The sequence below is a fragment of the Corvus moneduloides genome, chromosome 2 (genome assembly GCF_009650955.1).
Source record: "Corvus moneduloides isolate bCorMon1 chromosome 2, bCorMon1.pri, whole genome shotgun sequence".
Classification (NCBI taxonomy): domain Eukaryota; kingdom Metazoa; phylum Chordata; class Aves; order Passeriformes; family Corvidae; genus Corvus; species Corvus moneduloides.
In genome coordinates, this window is record NC_045477.1 from 4,250,881 (window position 1) to 4,272,429 (window position 21,549).

At 40.2% G+C, this 21,549-nt stretch overlaps 1 protein-coding gene across 1 annotated transcript in view; it reads left to right on the forward strand.

Moving 5' to 3' along the window:
• CRYBG3 (crystallin beta-gamma domain containing 3) overlaps nucleotides 1-21,549 on the forward strand; it is an 83,455-nt gene that overhangs the window by 36,926 nt on the left and 24,980 nt on the right. The window contains exons 4-12 of the mRNA XM_032095823.1: nucleotides 1,229-5,735; nucleotides 6,723-6,770; nucleotides 7,120-7,235; nucleotides 8,182-8,329; nucleotides 14,599-14,738; nucleotides 16,036-16,150; nucleotides 17,263-17,298; nucleotides 17,988-18,121; nucleotides 19,837-19,963. Of these exons, the coding sequence (XP_031951714.1) occupies nucleotides 1,229-5,735; nucleotides 6,723-6,770; nucleotides 7,120-7,235; nucleotides 8,182-8,329; nucleotides 14,599-14,738; nucleotides 16,036-16,150; nucleotides 17,263-17,298; nucleotides 17,988-18,121; nucleotides 19,837-19,963 (5,371 nt within the window). The remainder of the gene's footprint in view (nucleotides 1-1,228; nucleotides 5,736-6,722; nucleotides 6,771-7,119; nucleotides 7,236-8,181; nucleotides 8,330-14,598; nucleotides 14,739-16,035; nucleotides 16,151-17,262; nucleotides 17,299-17,987; nucleotides 18,122-19,836; nucleotides 19,964-21,549) is intronic.

The following is a 21,549-nucleotide window of genomic DNA, read 5'->3' on the forward strand; positions in this document are numbered from 1 at the left end:
GAGCTTTTAGAAGCTATTAAGCTATTTTTATATATTGCAATGCTTTTATGTTAGAAACCAAAATCTTAGCCAACACCTTTTTGTTGTTGTTGCTTTTGCCCAAGAGGGTCTTCTGGAATGAGTATGACAATCTTCCACAGCTGAATGGTTGATTCCAGCCTTTCACTGTGTTAGCAGATATGGGGCGGACTTTGAAGGGGTTTCTTCTCAGTTTACATGGAGGCTGAGGCAGAAGGGAGTTTAAGTCTAGTCTGAGCATCTACTTTGTCTTAAAGTGAAGAGTGGAAAAGCTGACAGTGACTGATTTTTCTAAGAATTCTTTAATAGGGGGAAAAGAGAGAAGCACTTGAAAGAAAGGTGAGTATTTGTGATGTCTCCTAGTTTTAGGAAAGAAGAAAAACTGCTCCTTCAGAAAATTGGAAGTGACAGGCTCTGAACTTAGTATTATCAGAAAGAGCAGTGAAGGATTAGGATCACAGTTCCTCTGTGGTGATTCTTTCTTTTCTTAGTTTTTGCATTTGCTGTTTTTTGCCGCTAAATTTGCAGAAATTGGAGACTAATGAATGGCTAGGTCTACCAATCCCTTGTCACATTTCTAGTCTTCCCATTTTGGTATTCCCTCCAGCATTCCAACAGTCTTCATTCTTACCCATTCTCCGTTCAGTCTCTTTCCTTACTACCCTGTGGTTCAAAAAAGCGTCCCGTTATATACTTTCTCTTTTGCCACATGTTTTGTTTCTCCTCATCCTGTTTCTTAACAGTATGAGTTATTGGGTAAAAGTTTAAATTTCAATTCAATATTTTACTGAGCATTAGTACAGTAAATTTTCTCCAGTTTTAATGTACAGGCCTGCTTTAGTAGGATATAACATCTTCAAAACAGGATGATTATTTCTGTCACTGCAAATATTGCCTTGCAGTGACACTTGCCAATAGTAATTCCCTTGTCTGGTAGAAAATAAATGATGGAAGTTGGTTAAGGCAACATCTACTTTTTTGCTTGTAGTTTAAGTTGGGTTTTTTTGTAAAAGGTGGTATCCATATCATTTGTCACACAAACCTGTATTTACCAGAAGAAGGAGGAAAATAATGTTGAGTGCAATCTGCAGTTTGTGCTAACCTGTGGAGGGAAACAGTATTTTACATCATCTACAGCTAGTGCTAAGCTTTGTTATCATACCATCAATTTATTGTGTGTCCTTGCTGATATTGATGATCCTCGTTCCAGGCAGACACGTCAGAAGCCAGAAGCACCCGCAGTCACGTATGCAACGTATCGGGGTTCTGCAAGGATCAGGCAGCTCCTGAAGAATCAATCAGACACTGGAAAAGGAGAGAAAAGTCCTGAGAACAGAAATGCTTCAGCAGTCAAAGAAAATGGAGAAGTGCAAACAACTCTGTCTGTGAAATCAGGATGCCTAATAGAAGAAAATGGAAGAGATGAGGGTAAAGATCACCAAGATGATGGCATATTGAATTCTTCTGCAGTTAGAGTGGGAAGCAAACAGTCTGGTAACGCTCAGCATTGCTCGGGCCGAAGTAAACATGAAAGAGCTGCAAAGGCCACAATTTTATCCACTGAGTCATGTCATGAGTTAGACTTAAGAAATACACCTGCTTTGGCTGCAACAACAGTTAAAAGGACGTATTCACTAGATTCATTATTGCCATTTAGTAGTAGAAACAGTGGGATCCTAACCAATTCCACTTCCCAGAGTACTCATTCCCTTAAAGTGAGTTCTGCAAACAATTTGGTTGGAAAAGAAGGTGGACTGCTGGGAGAAGCAGGAACTCCGTTTCAGACAGACAGAAATGCAACTTCTAACTTCAATAAAGAAAATCATTGTAGCAAAGCAGCTAATAAGGAGTCTGCAAAAGAAATACAGGATGATTGTTTAGATTCATCCAAATCAAAAAGCAAGACAGTTAGTGAAGAACTGCAGGTGGGGAAAGGAGAATTTTGCTGTAATCATCAAGTGGATAATCACTCAGAGCAAACATTGGATGTCCAGAGGCTTCGTTTCAGTACCAGTACATTTCAGCAGCAAGGAGATGAGCACACCAGGAGTGCCAATAAAGATGGTGATCCAAGAAATGGTGACACAGAGAAAATTGCGACAGCTGTGGAAAGAGAGCAAAGTCCACAGAACTTTCCTGCTACTGTTCTGTTTCCTTTTAATGAACAAATACCTGCTTCACTCAGCATGCAGTCTAAAGGAGGAAAGGGCACAGCCACAGGCAATTCAACCACTTCAGTGTCATCTATTGGACATGATGAAGATACAGTCATGCGCAGGGGAGCTTCCAATGAAGAACTGAGTGAGTTAGGGAAAGCAACACATGTACAAAATGGCCACAAGCTAATCCATGTGGAGAATTCTAAGGATACTGCCATGCAGCAGACTGGTTTTCCTTGTCTAGAAATGGAGGGTGAGGAAATGGAGGATTTGCCTGAGGTTGCAGTGGAAAAGGGAAACCTTGCCAATGTGTCATTGTGTGCACATGGGTGTCAAAGTGGGAAAACTCATTTTGATGAGCTGACAGCACCTCTAACCCACGAGTCTACCTCTATGTCTGTGATGGTTTCCCATTCTGCCGTGAGATCTGAAGGAAAGCCTTTGACCAACCATTCTGCTTTCACCTGTCAAAAAGACAATGTAGACTTGATTTCCGAATCTCTGCCTGTTTCTGAAAATAGCTGTATTAATTTTTCTTCCAAGAAGGAAAACAGCAATAAACTTAGGCTATCACCCACAATAATTGATTCTTCATCTGACAAACAGGGAAAAACTAACTCTGAAAATGGCCAGATTGCTGCTTCTGAGCAGGACAGGTTTAATCTTGCAGCTGCAGAGTTTAGGAGAATAATCCCTATGGACAGGACAACCGAGGGGCCACCTTGCTCAGGAGACCTGAGAACTTTGTGCCCAGCAAGTTCTCTGGAACCTGAGATTACTCCTTCTATGCTTGATAGCTCTGCTGATGGTGTAGATGCAGGGGCTGTTTGCATCCCCAGGCCCACTTCTTCTCTGGTATCCAGAGAAGCCTCCAACCTTCCTGTTTCTGCCTTGGCGATGTCTGGCACTGCTCAGGGGAACAGTAATTCTTACAGTCACAGAGCTAGTGATGGGGCAGATGAGGCCTTCTCCACACAACAGGCTGACAGCAGTGTCCTGGCAGAGGCAATGCCACCACCCCTCTGTCCTTTGAAATCTTTGGAAACTGCATCTGAGTCAGCCAGTTCTGAGAGTGTGTGCAGGGATGCTGTGGGACTGGTGATTCTTGGTGCTTCTGCTGTCTTGGAAGCCCCTTCTGGCCAAGAAGCTGCTGCACCTGCCCAGGCAAACAGGCTCTGTTCTGGGGAAGGATGGGGAGATACTGATGTGGAGGGACAAGAATGTTCTTCTTTCCCAGATGCTGCTGATTTGTTGAAGAAAGCTGAAGAAATAGTGGACTCAGTTTTACACTTGGCTACAGAAGAAATACTAGCAAAAGAAGGCTTTGGTGTCTGCCAGCTTTGTGGGAGCAAGGATAGTTTAATAAATATGGGTATTGCAAATTATCAGAAGGCTGAAAGTGTACGGCTGGCAGCAGGAGAAATCCAGTCAGCTGTGACATCATTAGAAGATTTTAATGAGACCGGTGGAGGAGGCTCATCTTCGTTTACAGGAAATGAAAGAGTGGATACAGATAATCAAGACGAAAAGATACTCTCTTTCATCTCTGACAAAATTGACCTACATAGGGCACTAGCACTAAAAGCAAAAGAAACAGTTGATGAGGTCATTAACTCAGCCATACAAAAGCTGGCATCCAATCAGCAGCAAGGCACTGAGAGGAAAAGGCCTTCTGGAAAGGTTCAGTCTAAACCTGAGGCTGAAATGCCAAAGACTTTGAATCTTGATATGAGATTTCCTGCGAATACACAGGAACCAACAGAGATGGATGCAACTCAGACTGTAAGTGTAAACTGTGAAAAGGCAGATTGCTCAGGTCCTCCTTTACTTCCAAGTTGTATGGAAAATGGCATAGATTGGCCCCAAAGTGATGAAAAGATACCAAATAATGCAATTACTTGTCAAACAAATGGATTTCTTCCCTCTGGCAGTTTAGCAAGGCCAGAATCAGATTTTCTGACCCCAGCAAAAGAGAGGCACAATGGAAAGGTGTGTGACCATCTGGCTGCAGCAGAAATGTGTGGCAAAGTATCAGCAATGAGTAGAAAATCTGATGGAACTTTACATTTTATTGGTAGAGATGCTACTGCAAATGAAGAAATGCTTTTGTCATTGCCACTAAAAGGTCCATGCAATAATACAAATATGCCAGAGTGCACACTGCTGCCAGCTGTAAATGTTAATTTTTCATCTTTTATGCCTGGCAAAGAATGTATTGGCCTGCAGAGTGAATCCAAAGATAAAAGCAGCCCTCAGATGTCTCTGGAAAGCAATGCAGAGGGCAGTCTGTATAAACACTGTGGGAAAGAGGCTGCAGAGGAAGTACCTGTACAAGTAAAAGCAACCTTACAAAATTCAAAGGCAGTGGAGAGTGAAGAGCAACTAGCAGAAGGGGCAAGGGAGAGAGTAGAGGTTAATACTGGATTAGATGCACAGTCTGTGGTACCTGAATTGTCTGTTCCCAGAGAGGGCAGTGAAGGGAAACACTGCTTCAACACAGTCTTTGCCCAAAATAATGAGAATCTGACGCAGGCACCAATGAAGGATCAAGACATGGAGAGAAATGATCAGCTTGAAGAAAATGGCCTGGACTGCAGCAATGATGTGAAGGAACCAACAGAACTTTTGGCCTCTTCTCCACTGATTGAACAGTGGGAAAACAATTCTTTTACTATCATTTATGAGGGTGCACTTCAAACTGAGAATAAATCTGTCTCAACTGATGAGATGCAAACTGGTTCTCTTTCTCCTTCTGATTTGCCTTCAGGTAGTACAGATCACCTAAGGTGTGACAGAGCAAGGAATAAGCAGGAGTCAGGCTGTCTTTATGGGCAGGACAGCAAGGTGAATGAAGCAGCAGAGAGCCGAGGCTCAGAGTCATTCCTGAGCGTGGAGGCCAAGCGCTACAGAGTTTATCCTTTCTCTCTGTCTCCCATCTACGAGGATGACAGCTCCCAGGAAGATCTGCTGTCCACGGATGTGTCTCCAGAAAGCCGTCCTGGGGCAGTCTCCAAAGACAGCTCTGACCACGCTTCTGTGCTTTCCCTCCTCCAGTCGGTGTCTGAGCGCTTGCAGTTCACTGCTCGCTTCAGCACAGAGGAGGAGGATGAGGAGGATGGAGTGGAGGAAGAAGAGGAAGAAGAGGAAGAACCATCTTATGAGGAAAATATTCTTGATGTTGAGAGAGAAGAGAACTGCCTTTCCAGTCAGTGCAGAGTGAAATTTAAAGCAACCCCTCAATCAAATGACCAAAGTAGATGCTCTTTTACTGAACAATCATTTCTTCTTTCAAAAGAACAGCCTGACTCACAGGAGCAACCAGAACAGTTTCCAGATGTGGCTTCTCGCAGTCAAACACCTTGTAAACCAGTTCCAGAGAAAGCTGATGCTGCTGTAACACAGCCTCCTACAAGTGTGTACTATCAGTATTTGAAATCTGCCAGGAAAGGCCCTTCTGAAAAGGGGACCAGGTTTGGAAGCATTCTCCAGGATATGCTGCAGCCAAAGATTCACTGGTTTCAAGACAACACCGTGCCAAAACTGGGAGAATTGTCAGCGGTAAGATGTCATATCACATGATATTTATAATCAAAGTGATTAGCCCAGATTCAAAGTTGCTGCCTCCCTGTTCTCCTTGCTACCTTTTAATTAAGATTTTATCATAAAAGTAATCAAAAGTTTTTATCGGAAGTTGTTAGGCTTTTTAATGTCATAGTTTAAAAGAAAAGGTCTTCTGATTAAATAATTTTAAAAAGATAACTCTTGGTTCAGCACGCAGGTGAAAGGGATTTAACTGTGAAACAATATGTGAACAGAAGGTAAAACAGAGAAATACGCATAATAGAAAGTTTTTATAATAGCACAGGACAGACTTCTCCATGTTAAGGACATTTCAACCTGAAGATGATGGAATTGCCTTTTATATGAAAATTATTCTTTTATTTCTTTCACTTCTGAGATTATTTAATAGACCTGTCTTGTCCAAAAAAAAGATACAAATACTGGCTTACTGGGCTCTTTGATTGTTTCATCATAGTGTCTTCTACAAACTCTAGCTCAGTTAGCAACTAAATAATATAGCTGCTCCCATAGATTAATATTTCTTTTTTTAGTTTGCTTAAAGCAATGGCAAATGAGGTATGGAAACAGTTCTTCCTTTGTTTAGAGTTTGAAAGTGCCACACAGACCAAATGTGTAGCTGAAGGAGTCTTTCCACAATGTTGGGAATACTCCAGTCCATGTTAGAGGGATCTTTTTCTTTTTCCTCTGTTAAGAAATGCAGTTTATTGTTTGCTGGGAAAGGGGAATAAATTTGTAAAGGCTATAGCTTCCATAGCAGCTCTTCCTTTCTAGCACATGCTGCTTTCTGCTGATTGACTTAAACCATTTTCACCCACTCTGAATGGCGGTGAAACAAATCTTGGTTTTTGCTGCTAATGACACTTGTGTACGTGTACAGGAATAGTGGACCCAGAATAATTTGCCTGTGCTTTGTGCCACTGTTGTAGGTGTTAATAGTTGTTTGCCATGTCCTTTTACTTTCAGAACCTCATTGACAGGGCAAGTCTCAAATACAACCCAAGACCAGGGAAGGTAAGCAGAGTTTGTGTCACGTAAATCAACATGATACATGGAATAATTTGTTGTACTGTCATTTTTGAATGGAAAGCATCTGAAGTTGTTAGTCTAATCTTACGTATTTTTGTGTATTATTAGCATATGCTTGCCCACTCTAATAGTGAGAATATATTATTTAAAATCCTGTCACTAGCAATTTTGCTGTCTTTCTCAGCAATTGTTGTTTTCATTCAGTAGAGTGTTTCATAAAAGAAGAAACTGTGTAGCCTCTCAGTTGAGTGGGCACAAGCTGCAAGCAAAAAATAACTATCTGTGCTCTGTGTTGAAATGGGCCCTCATTTGCATGCATTGTGTATTGTTTCAGATTATTATTTATGATACTTGTGGCAACAAAAGTAAACAAGAAGTTCATTCTGATGTGCTAGATGCCTCATCGTGGATCTTTCCCATTGGAACAATACTTAGGATAATCAGAGGATGGTAAGAAATCCAGGTCATATTTAAATAGAGTCTTTCCAATAGACTGCATGTACATTCCTCTTGTATTTTTATTTATTTTTGACACATGTCTGATCTGCAGGAGTGTCATTTTCTTTCTTTACAATTAGACGGATACCATCTAAAAAAGCATGAAACAAGGCTTTAAAAAAAAAAAAAGTATTGTTCCCCCAGGGGAGAAAGTTCAAACAGAAAGTTTCTAATAGAGCCACAAGTAAGTTTAGAGTTCTTGCCTGAAGTGTTGAGCCAGTGCAGTCATAATCATGATTAGAGATGTGTATGACAAAAAAAGGTGGATTTTTATGGTTCAGTTTCCTTATATGGTAGCTGTTGCAAAAGGACCATCAAAAGAACATTCTCAGCTGCTGGTTTTAATGTGGCATTTAAAGGAATGTGGATGCAGAAGGATAAATACAAGTACCTGTGAGTTTGCAAGTGTTTCTCAATTTGCTTTGGGAAGCTGGAGCTGGGTCTGTGTGAGTTGTTGCATTGGAATTTAGTTGGTGGAGCTTACAGGGAATGTTTGTGTCAGCCATGCCTGTCACATTTATGCAGTTTTGAGGCAGCCTTGTGCAGCTTTGCATACATTTCCTTCACATCTTAAGAAATGCTGAATGCCATTATTAATGTGTTTTATACCTTTTGTAGTATCTGCCTGAACAGGACATGTTTTGATGTGACAATAAATACATTTGTCCTGGTAAAATAAGGGTGTTTATTCACATTGTGGTTTAGCTGTATTTTTATTTTATCTTTTGTCCTGGAGAAGAACTGTGTATTTTACTTTTCAATGCTGAAGTGAATGTGACTACTGAGGGACAGCATGAGAAAGATGTGATATTGGTCTTGATAAGAAGAGCTTTTTCCTGGGCTTTCCATCAGATGTGCTCTACCAGCAACAACTCAGTTCATTTTATCATTATTGCAGCTGGATTTTTTATGAGAAACCGAAGTTCCAGGGTCGAAAACATGTACTAGAGGAAGGGGAGGCTGTGCTGGATCATCTTTGGGATCTCCCAGGCACAAAACATCATCGAAGAAACCTCACAGTTGGTTCGATCAAACACGTGACAAAGGTACGGGCTTTCTTCACAACATTCTCACGCGCGTGATTGATTTGTTGGTCACCGTGGCGTATTACTGGCAGTGGACAATGTGTGTGTAGGGTTGCTGACTGTACTTACATTTGCTATAACTCACTTTTTTCACCTTCTCGGTGGTGTATTCTTTAGCTTTTGTTGTGCTAAATTTCCCTTTCTTCCTGAGTTAATGAGCAGGTTGATTGTGTTTCTTTGCCACCACCCTCACATGACCTGTCCAGTTATTTTAAATTAAACAGAATCAGTTCATATTTTTGAAGAAGTTTTTATCTTAAGCTGTCTGCTGTGTCTGTATGGTCTCTGCTTCAGTAGCAGTTGGGTTTCCAATCCCACTTGTACAGCGTAGCCTCCAAAACCTGCTGCCATTCCCTCTAACAGCTCTGTGCCACCTCTAGGGTTTCCACGTGGACCAGTGGTACACCTACAGCATGTGGCTCTGCCTACAGCCATCAGTTTGGAAGGCTTTTTGTTGATAAGAATTGAATGTCTAAAACTGAGTATAATGCATCTGTTGTTACTCAGTGAATGAGGAATATATTTTCCAGATCTTGTGATTTAAGAAGACTTAGAAGTTCAGTGTAGCATTCCAGTTACTCACAGGGCAATGGCCCTTGCTGTGAGTGAATTATCATTTGTATCACAACAGGAAAGATTTTCAGTAAAGTGCTTTCTCTGTTCTCTGCTGGTATAGAGGTCATTTTAAAATTGATAACCTTTTTGTCATCGGTACAGGGGCGTAATGTCATGACAATTAGAAATGCTTTTTCATTCTCTTAAAAAACTTAGAAATTAATTAATCCAAAAGAGGCTGACTGAAAGCAGGAATAAAGAAGTTAACATATTTTGACCAATATGTAATACGACTATTGATCAATAATGTGGAAGGCAACTAAATAAATAAAGGTATTCCACAATAACATGTGGAACTATGGTCTGAAACCAAGGGAAGCTGGATGTGTCTTGGGTATGAAAGAAAACTCTTGGATAGAAAGATACCGAGTTTAGCTTCATCATGCTTGATAAAAATCTTTGCAGTAGAGCTAAATAGGTTTGACCTTGGTTCCTCTCCCAGTCTGTGGTTCATTTATATAGAACACAGATGGAAAGCTTTGTTACTGTACACTAGTTCAGTAATCAACACTTTCCTTGTGTAAATTAAACCTCTAGCAGGCATGGTTGGTGAGGTTAGTGCACTCACTAAGCCAGGTTTTGTCCTCTAAACCCTGGTTCATGAAACAAGGCTTCAAACCTCCTTTTTTTAGGTTGTTTTTTAGCTGCTGTAGAACTACTTTTGGAAGGTAGTTTGCCGAAGTGTTACCTTATTTATTTTTGTGGAAAATATAGGCGTTGTTTTTATTTGACAAATAGTGGATTCTTTTTCAGGCAGCTCATGTGTGTGATTCCCATGTTTTACTGCCATTCTCTTTTTCATAGGCTGTCAGTGTCTTTTCTCCAGGCTAGTTTGGCCATACTGGCTCTGTGTCCAGGCTATCTGGCTTGTCTCCTAATTTTTCAAGCTTTTTTTTTTTTTTTTATGGTGGTTGTTTAATGGCTGTTCAGTTGCTTTGAGTTAGCAGATTTGAACATTGGCTAAATATTTGAGAAGAAAACAGCTTGCCAAGAAGAGGAAAAACAGATTTTTACTAAGGAAACTCTAGGAGGTACATTTAATTTTTTTTTTTTTTGTGTCATATTGACCAAAGAACAGTCTGCCAGTAGCTTTGTGCTCTTGATTTGGCTTCAAGCCTTCCCAAAAAAGCAGAGATTCTGCTAATTTGTGGTTAGCTTGTGCCCTGGCTACCTGTGGATATGCATTAGGTGTACCCATGTGTATTTAATTTCAAGAAAGTTGTGGGGAGGAGATTCCAAGGAAACAGATTGTGCAACCGGTAAAATGAAGACCTGTCTGAAATGATGTGGAGACTGAATTCCACTAAGGCCAAGTCAGCGTGAGCCAAGGCTGTCAAAGTCTGCCTGCACACACAGGTTCAGTGCAGCTCCTGCAGCACAGTCTGTGTAGCCAGGTCAGTTCTCTGGCCTACTGTATATACATTTGCTGACCTTTTTGCATGTGTTGTGCTTTATTCTATCTGTTTCTGGAAGCCCAGGGAGGGTGCTAAATGTTATGTTCCCAAAAACAAGAGTCAGGAAGAGTTCCTGACACCTCCATTCTGGAATAGTCTTATAAACCACTATTTTGCAAGGTGACAAGGGATCTGAAACAGCAGGATGCTGTCTGCAGGATGGTTGGGCAGGGAATAACTGGATTCCTTGTGGAGTCTCCTTAAGCAAAGCCCTTTGTAATGGGTTCGTTCACAGCATTACATGGAAGGGTGTGTTTGTTTTGTTTGTGTGGTTTGCCAGGGGAAAGGAAGTTCATAATTTAAGCAGGGACTACTTTGTCAGATGCCATAGGAAGACACCTGGCAGTTTCAGATGGTTTCATTTGCTGGCTGGTATTTCCAGGACAGTAATCATTAATTTCCTTTGTATTATTTTACTTTACTACCAACTCTGTTGAGTTCTGTAGTTGGTTGGTGGTGATGGGTAGCAAGAGTGGTCCAGTGCTGGAGCACTGGGAGTAAGAATTATGAATGGATAAAAAAGCCTGGAGGACCAACAGAGAGTAATATTAAAAAAACAAGCTCCAGAAGCAGATAGCATCCTAAAGACAAAACGTGTATCTAAAGTAAGGTGGTGTCTAGACTGTATTACAAAGCAATCATGTGAATACCAGAACTAATTAGGCCTGGTTTTTAATAGGCTCTTCTCTCATCCTTGTTTTGGCATTTCCCATAAGAAGCCAGACTTCAGTCATTCTTTGTCCTGTTGTTGACACAAAATCACCCCAGTTAAACAGGCTGATTTGATCACTTCAGTCACCACAGCTGGCAGGTCCGAGGAGAAGGCCTAGCAGTGCTGAATTTATTTAGCCCTGCTGGAGCTTCTAGGGCTGTAATCCTAGATCCAGAAGAAGGATAAACAACCAAGACCACCTTGAGGGAGTTGAAGGCTTTAGGTCTGTCACTTCTTCTGGAGCTCTTGGTCAGACTAGAAAAACGTCAGAGATGCCACTGAAGAGGAATATTTCATGCTAAAGGCTTCTCTTCAGGAGGAGCCTTCACCTTTCTGCTGAGGGCCATGTTACTCTTTTGGAGGTGTCTGTAAGTGTTCCACGTGCTTTGTAAACATCCCAGCTCCCTAAAGACCACGAGGGAAGCACAGGCATTCCAGAATGACACTGTGGAGGTAGGAGGAGAATACCACAGAGTAAGGAAGGCAGAGAGGGATGCCTGGAGGCTGTGACCTACCTAAGCATTTGCTGGTTGTGTATTATCATTGGAAATGAGCACAGCTGCATGATCTGTTTGCTGTGCTTTTTATTCTGTTTTTGCCAAATGGGTCAGTAGGACAATGAATGATGTGAGTTTGGACTGCTTGTGATGGGGGGTGGCACAGTTTGGGGGGTGGGTTTAGGGAGGAAACCTTCCAGTTTGGGATCTGGGGTGAAATACTGTGGTAGCAGCTTTGTATGATAATAGTTTTGCATGTGGGTATCTCATTTCCAAATCTTGACGCCTTGCAGATGACAGGGCTTTGGACTGAAGAATCTAGTTCTCCACCTGACTGCTATCATATTTGTGTGGTTTTCATTTTGTTTCTAAAGATGGTGGCTTTATTGGGAACGTTAAGGGAGCCCCTGAAAGTAATGAGGCCTGTTAAATATGCTCAGGCAAATATGAACATGCTGGGGCCAATATTTACCAAGCTAAATTTGCATGCTTGAATTGTATAAATTAATAGCATAGCACTGAGTGTGCATCAGCAAATACATAACATTCATCTCATTCAGTAATAATAAATGTTACCATTTTCTGCAGTCTGTGCATCAGTACAGGTAAATTGAATTGCATATTTAAGTCAAAATGTCTATTTGTGACTTTAAAAAATGTGCTCAGAAAATACAATATACTTCTTGCTCAACCATGTTACCACCTTTAAAAACAAATATTTGAATTGATTTCGATGAAGACCTCAGTTTACTGTGTGACACTTTGTGGAAGAAGTTTGTGGACTTAATCTAGAACACACTCAAAAATACAATCACTGTGAGTAGAGGTTTTTTTATTGCTCTCAAAATCTGGCTGGAGAGAGATGGGGATAACTAGGAGAGATTTTATTATGAGTGCTTGTGCTTTACCTACCCTGCTACATTTGTCATCTCTGGAGCTGGAGACTGCTTCATGAGCTTCTGAGTCAGGAGAGCAGACTTGAAAAGAGAATACAGACTGGCTTTTTCCAATCTTAAATGAAAAACAAAAACAAGAGCCTCCTACTGAATTAAAATTAAACATATTCCATCTCATATTCTGTCTGAGCCTGCAGGCAGATACTTTTATTTTGCTACTTGTCTAGTCTTGTAGGTACTTTGTTTCAGAATGTATCTGAAACCATTAGGAGTCTGGCATCATTATTTGTGGAATTCTTGGAGGTGCAACTTTCCATTTTCAGTGTCAAGCTTTATTGTTGGATTTCTGAATTTCAGCCTTGTTACATATCAGATATTTTTAGGAAAAAACCCCAGAGACTTGAAATATTTCTTAACTGTGGCTTAATAAGATACATATACATGTGAAAACTATGGGGAGATTGTTTTTATTTTTTTTAACCTTGTCTAGCAATGCACTTAGAATTGAGGAGTGGAGTTCCTTAGCATTTTCCTATAAAGCAGCATTTTTCTAGAAAGTCTCTTTTCCTCGTTTTTCTGGGTTTGTTCATCTGAAAATAAAAATTCCTGTATTGCAGTTTTTGTTCTAAAAACAAAGACTGTGCATTGTTTGCAAGGTACAATACAGAGGAAATGTGACTCTGCAGGAGGGGGAGTTGCCAAAACAGTATTACTGTGTTACCTCAGGTCTCAGGAGCAAAGTGAAATAATATCCTGAAGTGCATCCATTCTAATTGCCACACTCACTGCTGACAGTTCAATAGCTACTGAAAAAATCTTGCTAACCAAGAAGCTGTGGGATGTTACCCCATAAAAACCCCGCTCAAAGCCCACATGCAAAAGGACAGTGTCATGAGATGAGGTGCTGGAGCTTCCTGAGCTTTTGTGCCCTGTTGCTGGGTTTCTCTGTATGCTCTTGTGTTTTTCCTTCCATGGTCCATGCAGGATCTCTGTCATGATGTGACCTTCCTGGGTCCTCACCAAATCCAGAAATCAGGTGCTTCTGTGAGGGCACCCTCAGAGACCAGTCCTCATCCCTCTTCTCTAGTGCACATGCAGGGGGCATCTTCCTCCAGCCACCTTTAGGATTTTGGGAATCTCTCTATGCTGTCCAAGCCCTCTGTCCTAAAGCAAATGGGTCCGTGGGTCGGGAAGGGGAAGCGTTCTGGGACGTTATCACTGAGAAGTGTTGTTTTCCAGCTACACACGTGAGCCACCTTTCACTGTTCTGGAACACCCTGCTGAAACAGGGACTTGCAGAAGATCCTTATTGGTTCACGATGTGTTTGAGTGCTGGGGAAGAAAGTGTTGGCAATGCATGTTATATAAATATTGCAAAAGGAGGGGGGCTCAATAAAAATCCCTGCAAATTCTAGAGAAGAGCATGTGGTCAACAAGTTTGTTCTCCAGCATGGTATCTCTCAGTAGTAAACTTCCAGTGAGGAAATAGAGGTTGTTGCTTTGTGGTAGCAGGAAAATTGCCAAAGTGTCTACTTAATAAAATAGATGTTTTCTAATATTGCTCTTTTTTTCTTCCTTCATCTAAAATGCTGTAAATTTATTTAGCACAACAAAAAGAATTGAACTCATATGGCTTGGTACTGTAGTTGGATTCTGCATTACAGAACTTGATTGTCGTGGGAGGGAGGTGGGAATGTAATAGACATTTCTGGAAAGTTTTGGTTAATGCATGCATCATGTGTGTTATGGAAGCACTGTTTTTTAAAAGATAAAAAGTCAGTTTTATAATGCTGTTCAGTCCTTTAGTTGGAGAATATTTAAACTGGCCTTTTTTAAAGTCACTTGACAAGCATAAATTTCTTCTTTGAAAATTAGTGGGAGCTGGAAATTTACCTCCCTTAGCTTTTTAAAAATTCCAGCCTCCATTTAAAGAAGAATAAAACCCTTCCATTCTATGAAGCTTGGAGAAGGGTGAGAAGATGGGGCAAAAAAGGGAATGTTTGGGGGCAGAGTCTGCAGGTGTGGATAAACATTACCCTTTGATTTGTTTCCACAGGACTGTGGCATTCCAGAGGTGGAGTTCTGCCTGGCAGCTGGCAGTACAGAGGGACTTCCCATCTGCATACAGGGTGCAGTTGCCAATTTAGAAGAACTGGATGTTGAGGAAAACCCTTACATAAGAGTCAGATCAGGAGTGTGAGTACTGAACCTTTTTAACAGCATTTTGCCAGCAGGTAGAAGAGTAATGTCATGGGATGAAAGTCAGTCAGCAACATGAACAATATTTGGGGGGGTTTTGCTACAAATCAGTAAACATACACTGAATATTCCCAGCTCTACGTTTCAGTACTGTGCTCTGTGGGCTCCTAGTAGCAGAACCAAATTTTTGAAGGCATTTTTTCCTAGTTGCTGGCAGAAGTCTTCAGTAATTCCATATTTGAGTAGCTTTATAAATAGAAGAAGCAACTCAGCTATAATTAGCTTTGAGTTCATTGGAGAATAAATACTGTGTCCCAAGTCACCCACCCTGTTACAACCATAACACTGTGGGTGAATACCAGAAAATGAGTGTTACATCATTCCAGCATTTCTCAACCTCCAGCCACATCCTGCTGTTCTGCAGGGAGGTGATGCAATAGGACACAGGCCCCTGGGTAGCCCAGTGCTTCCTGTATTGAGCAGAATGGGCTCTTCCGTGGGCCAACACCTCACAGTTCCTGAAGTTTGGGAGTTGTGTGGCTCTTCTCATAAATCATTGCAGAATGACATTAGCTCTTCTATTACAGGAGTGTTGCCTTTCCACGTGAGCCAAGTCTTCCTTCCCACAATCTCACAACATGTCTGTGAAGCTCGAGATGGTGAAGGAGTTAAAAACAGAGCTTGTCTTAGTTCTGACAAAATTTGGTAGTTTTAGGAACATCACTTTCCATATGGCTCCGTGCCTCTTCCTCCATTCCTTGCGTGGTCGACTAAACCTGTGTCCAGCTTCTGCACTTAGCTTTCTTTTTGATTTAAAACAGTGTGAAGGACTCCCAGCATTTTAAATCCTCATGTCAAAATTACAATAGCTTTCCAAAGGAGTGTTGTACATAATCATACTTTAATAACTTCCACTGAAAAAAATTACATGGGATTGATGTTAGAAGCCTTTTAATTGATAAGGTGACAATCCTAGATAAAATTCAATACAAATATCTTCAGTACTGACTTTTTTTTGGATACTCAGGAATAACAAGCTGGCTTTTTTAAGTGAGTGAACAAATTGGTAATTTTCATCTCTTTCATTTATATTTAGGTTGGACTGAGGAAAAGTGTCTAAGATCTTCTTAGCAGTGATGTTGCCAGCATATTTAAATACAGCTTTGTTTTGATGTGCTGTCTAAAACATTATCTAGCTCTTATGAGTACAAAAAGGAAAATAATTTTAGTGAGATGTTTGTATTTGTAATCTAATTATATGAACTTATTGAGTCCTTTATCCTTACTGTTGTAGATGGCTTGCTTATTCAGACTTGAATTACAAGGGAGAGATGACGGTTTTGGAAGAATGTGATTCACCACCTGAAATTCCTTCAGCAGATGTAAAATCTCTGCGTCCCTTAAGAATGGTGAGGACTTCACAATTCCCTAATAAACTGTGTGCCTTCCTTTGTTGTTGTTGTTGCTTCCCCAGAGGTTTGGACCTAAATACAACTTGGATTCTAATGTTCTTTTCGGGTTAATCCTTACACATGTAATGCTCCTCCATGGTGTGTTTGCTTTGGTCACTGTGACTTGCTGGGCTTCTGCACCCCTCAGCATCTTCCTGGGAAACTACTGTTGTTGGGAGGAGGTCAAATAAAACAGAATTGAAGGGCTCTTCATTTTATTGCATCCAACACCAATTCATTAACCAAAAAGCCCTTCCAGAGTTGTTGATTTTCTTTTTTTCAGTTGTACAGTTAGATTTTCTTTATTTTCAGTTAGAGTCTATTGGGGATGGAAGACCAGATAAGGAGTTTATTACCCAGTAGTATTTCTCTGACCACAGATTGCCCAGAAATCTGGGGAGGTGCAGCTGTTTTTTTGTGTTGATAGACAGCACGCGGATCTACGTGTGAGAGAGATGGGAAGGGGTATAACACAAATTTTACTGTGAACATAGTAAGCCTACAGAAAAACAGTTCAAAAGCCATAAAGGAGTAAGACTTATAGCTGTCTCTTCAGTCATTCAAGTGAGGTCAGTGTCTTATTCTCTCACAGAGCATCATTCACTCACATTTCCAGAGAAGATGCATTTGTTGTATTTGCTCTTTGACCAGAAACATGAATATGTCAGACTCTATTTTCTGTCTCTCCTGCTGTTTTCTCTCGCTTCTAGTGTTGCAGCATTTGTGCTTTAGAAATTTGAAATGAGTGCAATAAAGCTTTAAAAGTTAATTTTAAAAACTGGTCAATATCCATTAGTTTAAAAATATGTAGTAAATATTTACTTTAGATTCCCAGACCATAAAGGAATATTTTTAAATTGCTTGCAGTCTTAGAGGTTTGTCAGTGCACTGATTTGTTTGTAGGTCAGGTTTATAGTGTTTATAGCCTTTTGAAATCTATGGCCAACCCTGAAAGTGGTGAATATAATTGCAAAGATTTCATGCTCTGATAGTACTGTAAAACATATGTCAAAGTGGAACTTCAAGTTTAATAGAAATACCTATTCCCCCCCCCCCCCATCTGTTTTTAGGGTGGACTAAAGGTGCAAATGCCAATGAATGTCAAGGTAAGCACAGAGGGCATTGACAATAAAATAGAAGCACACTGGGAATATAAAACCTTTATGCAAGCTGCTTTCCTTTTGTTTGGTATGTGATGTTTGATAGCTATTCAGTGCTTGCTGCTGAAGAAAAATTCACTAGTGCTGTCAAGTTACTTAGTGTTTGATGGGGTGTAAAAGCAGTGGTTTGTTTTTCACGTATTAGGAAAATGTGAATTTGCTATGAAATGAGTTTTTCTGACTTGACACATTAGTCACTGTAATGATAAAGGGATTGGGGGAGATTTTCCCATTTAACATACCAAGTTTAAAAAAAAAAAAAGGAGAGGGAAGGGAGGAAGAGGACAGGAATAGAACCCTGCCAGCCTATCCCCTATTCTAGTACACGGAGTTGTGAGTGAGACCATGATCCTTCTGTGATCTGAGGAGCTGAAAGCTGATCCAGAGTTATTGCTCCTTTTTCTACAAAAATGTTAATGCTTTAGGTAACTTTTAATTATACAAATACATGCATGGCTTGGGTGTTTTTCTAATAAAAACAGATATAAATATTGTTAACAGCTGATCTGTGTGATTCAGCAGATGAGGAACCTGAAGGGGCTGTTAACTGCAGTCATGGAAATAACTTCAGCAAAGTACAGGGAGAGGCTTCTTGTCTGCTTTTGAAGGATTAAGCTCAACATCATGTTTTCTAGATAATAATATATGAGAAACCCCACTTTGGAGGATGGTTCAAAGAGTTTTCAGAAAGCATCACTTCTGTCCCAGCACTGTTTGGTAGTGAAGAAGAGTTTCAGGAAATTGGATCACTACGTGTAATTGGTGGAGTGTGAGTATATTTCACTTTTATATTTATTTATTTTAAGGGAGAGAAGCATAATTAAGTGCTTAGAAGTGCTAACTAAGGGGGGTGACTGGAATCTTCCACAGGTGAAATGTTTTGAAAAGAAAGGAGTGTATATTTCTTGTATTATCAGCTCTTCGATTATCAGCCTGCCAAGGTAAATGTGTGAAAGGTATGAAGCCAGTGTTTGCCATTTGGATGCCAATAAATTAGGCCACACAGAGCTTTAATTTGTATTGCTTTATACTCCTGATAGTCTCTACTTAATTTGCTGAAATGACCTTGGGTAGGTGTGGTCAGTCTTCAGTTTGACATTTTAATACCTCTGAAACCTACAAACTGTTTCATTGTCTCAATGGTTTTCCTGTGCCACCTGTTTCATGTTATCTGGAATTGGGAATGTGCTGTTATCTTCATTAATTGAGGCTTTGGATGGATTCTGTGTTGCCCTGCCCCTCCCTGTGTCTCACACACACACGGGGCTGTGTCACACCTGTGTAACAAGGTGGGTGCTCTGAGGCAAACCCAGCACCAGCTGCCAACCCCTCGTGTTGCTCTTTCACCCTCTCCCAACTCCCAACAGGACAGGACTGTCTGAGAGCAGGCAGGATGGTTGCTTCTGCCAAAGACCTCAGTAATAAAACAGTTTGCAGAAAATCTTGCTTTTGTTTCCAAAGGGGTTTTCCACTTCAGTATAAAGATGGAATAACATAGATCCTTTCAGGCTGCTGTCAGAATTTTACAGGCACTAAATTCAAAACAAACCTAATTGTTAATACTCAAATAATCTACTCATAAGTGCATTGTGTGTTTGCTATCTGGGGAGCCTCAGATTATTAAAAGTCATTGTTCTGTCTGTTGTGGCAGCTTTTATTTTTAGTGCTGTGGTAACCTAAACAGCTGAATTAATGTAAACCAAATGGTACTAAAAGTAAAGCTATCCCTGCCTGCCAGATTTCACTGCCAACAGAATTTGTACAGCAGTTCTAATATTTACAGGGGAGCTTTAATGAAAGAAATGTTTACAAGACAAAAGGAGGGGGAAGCACATTTTCAAATTAAGATCCTGTAGAGACTTGAAGTTGATATGGAAACACCTTCCTTTAACTGAGCCTTATCTATATATTCAAAATACTTTGAAAAGTTCAGTTTGTTTAGTGCTAAAACATATTCCATATGCAATATGGAATATATATTCAATTTGTTTATATGTGTATGCTTTTAGATTAATGCAAAAAAAAAATATTAGCAGGCGAAATCTTGTTCTGCAGAAATATGTTAATTTTGTCACCAGCTCAAGCTAGGGTAGAGTCTCATCATTTATTAGCACACTGAAGAGATCTGCTGCTTGGTTTTTTTATCACTGAAACTTTTGGCATCTGATGCATCCTGGGCTCTGTGGTACTAAATCTTGGTATTGGGAATGTGGCTGGCTGAGAGGAGGTACATGGAGAAGCGTTACATAAATCAACTGTTGTTGGCTAAAGAATCACATGGTGGGATTTTGATCCACAAAGAACACTTCATGGGTGCCTGTTGTGACTCCAAACAAGCATTGCCTTGTTCACTGGCTGGGTTTGTGATACTCGTTTTAGTGGTTTTGGGATGTTCTCTTCCCCTTTAATTTGTTACAGAAAATCATGTGTGCAGTTGTTTTGCCTTTACTGACTTCTCTTCCTTTTGTTGTGGGGCTGCCACAGATGGGTTGCCTATGATAAGGAGCGCTACAAAGGCCATCAGTTCTTGCTGGAGGAGGGAGATTATGAGGACAGACACTCCTGGGGGGGAACTGGCAGTGCCCTCCTGTCCTTCCGCTTCCTTCAGGCTGTAAGTACTTACATGGATTTCATACAAATTATGCACGGCTCTGTCCATAAAGAGCAAGGTTATTCTTTGTCCACGGTACAGCTGGCTTGGGTTTGGTCATTCTGTCTTTTGCCCATGTTCATCCTCATTCTTTTCCTACTGGCTGAAATCTAGGCTGCATTAAGAAGAAGCAGGTTCTAAACAGTCTTTGTGAAGTTGATACAAGAATTGAATCGTGCAGAATTCCTCGTCTACCTGCCAGGTTTTCCAAGTACCTCACTCCTGCACCTCAAGCTATCTGAATCTCTCAAACAGAATTTTCTTAAAAGCGTAGCGTGCCCGAGTGTACAGAGTAGTTCTTGGTTAAAATAAAAATAGCTTTTCAATGCAGCAGCTGTTGCAAGCCTTAAAACAGCATTACCCTCTGTCTGTGATTTTTCTGCCAGAAAATTTTGGCAGCAAAAATAATCATGGTAAAAAAATCCCTGCTACTAAAATGTGTTTAGTGGAGGCAAGGATGAAATAATAAAAAAAACTATTTATAAGAGTCCAGTACTGGAAGCAAAGTTAGACTTTTTAGGGATGGGGAAACATGGGATTAGAAGTTCTTCCTCATTTCCTTTGGTTTGGTTTTTTTGTTTGTTTGTGTAAGGGTTTGAAGGATTTTTTTTTTTTTATTATAATGGGAACTCTGTGAGCATTAAATACAGCTGCAAAGAGTAACTTCTGAGAGTAAGATTGTTTGCTCTGATATTTACTCAGTTTTGTATACTCAGATTACTCATCTCCTCATCTGAAGAGATGTGATACTCCTGAGCCAGGAATTTTGTAGAAATTGAAGATAGGCATTTAGAGCAAACTCACTGTCTCAACAGTCTTTTTTTTTTTTTTTTTTTCTTAAATAAAAAGTTAATATGAATCCAAGAAGGCTATACTTAAATTCACAATTTGCAGGTTTGTTTTTCATGACAGGCACCTAGCAAAAGCTGGGTTTATAATCAGAATCTATCAAAACAAATATAGAAGAATTAATTGAATTGAAGAAGAATATTCCTCTCTAAATAATTTATTTTCAGGTTTCTGAGAAAAAAGTAGGTAGGGAATTTCTTCAGATTCCTTATTTTGATTGTGCAGAATCCTGTTCAATTACTGAATAATGTTAGTTTTCCTCTTTTCCAGCTATATGTAGGATTTGTGAGCAACTGAAAATGATCTTTTTAGATTTTCCTCTTGGCAAAGGACATAAATACAAGTTAAAATTGTGCGTGTGGGTAGCAAGAATGACCTTCCATGTTCTGTATTTAATTTTACTTGCACCTAGAACAGTCAGAAGGCTCAAGTCATTAACATTTTAAAAACACATATAATTCACAGTCATATATCAACATATATCATTCCAGTTGGCTTATAAATATGCATAAATATTTACCTATTGATAATAGAAGTGAAAAGGAATAATTCCCCTCAATTTGTTGCATAAGTGAAGGCAATCAGCTGCTTGCCAATAAAATGAGTAATGGGCCTGGCATTGTGTTGTTTGGCTTGACCAGCAGATTGCCTCCCTCTCTGTGATGTGCAGCACACAGGGCAGTGTTCAGGCTGGCCAT